This window comes from Raphanus sativus, chromosome 1 (genome assembly GCF_000801105.2).
Source record: "Raphanus sativus cultivar WK10039 chromosome 1, ASM80110v3, whole genome shotgun sequence".
Classification (NCBI taxonomy): Eukaryota; Viridiplantae; Streptophyta; class Magnoliopsida; order Brassicales; family Brassicaceae; genus Raphanus; species Raphanus sativus.
This window is the reverse complement of record NC_079511.1, coordinates 12,950,005-12,950,454: the sequence shown is the minus strand read 5'-3', so window position 1 is coordinate 12,950,454 and position 450 is coordinate 12,950,005. Positions and strand designations below refer to the sequence as shown.

The window sequence follows — 450 nt, the reverse complement described above, 5'->3', positions numbered from 1 at the left end:
TCAGCCATGTGGAGGAAACGACGACGAGGCTGACGCATCATATCTTCCCCGGATTTTTGCAGCAGCAACCTCACACAGTTCCTCATAAAACTCCTCGTACCTCCGCAACAACTGTTTCACCTCTTCTTCGTCAGTACTCTTCATAGGCAACGACGGTGCATAAGCAGCCTCACCCATCTTCAGTTTCTCTTCTTCTGCATCTGCTTGGATCTCCATAAGATTGTTTAGGTTTTTGCATAACTCATCGAAGGAAGGGCTTCCAAACGTGAACGGTTTTCCTGAGCCGGAGTAGAGGAGAAATCCGACGTCTGCACCGCAGAGAATGGAGAGCTCACTGAGCTTATTGTAAATTCCGTTTTTACGCTTAGAAAATGTGACCATTTTATCTTCGTTTTTCGTTACTTTTTTAATATCTATCTTTTGTTTTCCTTTTGTTTTTTTCCCTGCCAT

The 450-nt window shown here is 44.0% G+C and overlaps 1 protein-coding gene across 1 annotated transcript; it reads right to left on the bottom strand.

Moving 5' to 3' along the window:
- Positions 1 to 450, bottom strand: LOC108845765 (agamous-like MADS-box protein AGL61). The gene has a single exon (XM_018618944.2). It carries the CDS (start codon positions 448 to 450, stop codon positions 1 to 3), a length of 450 nt encoding a protein of 149 aa, XP_018474446.2.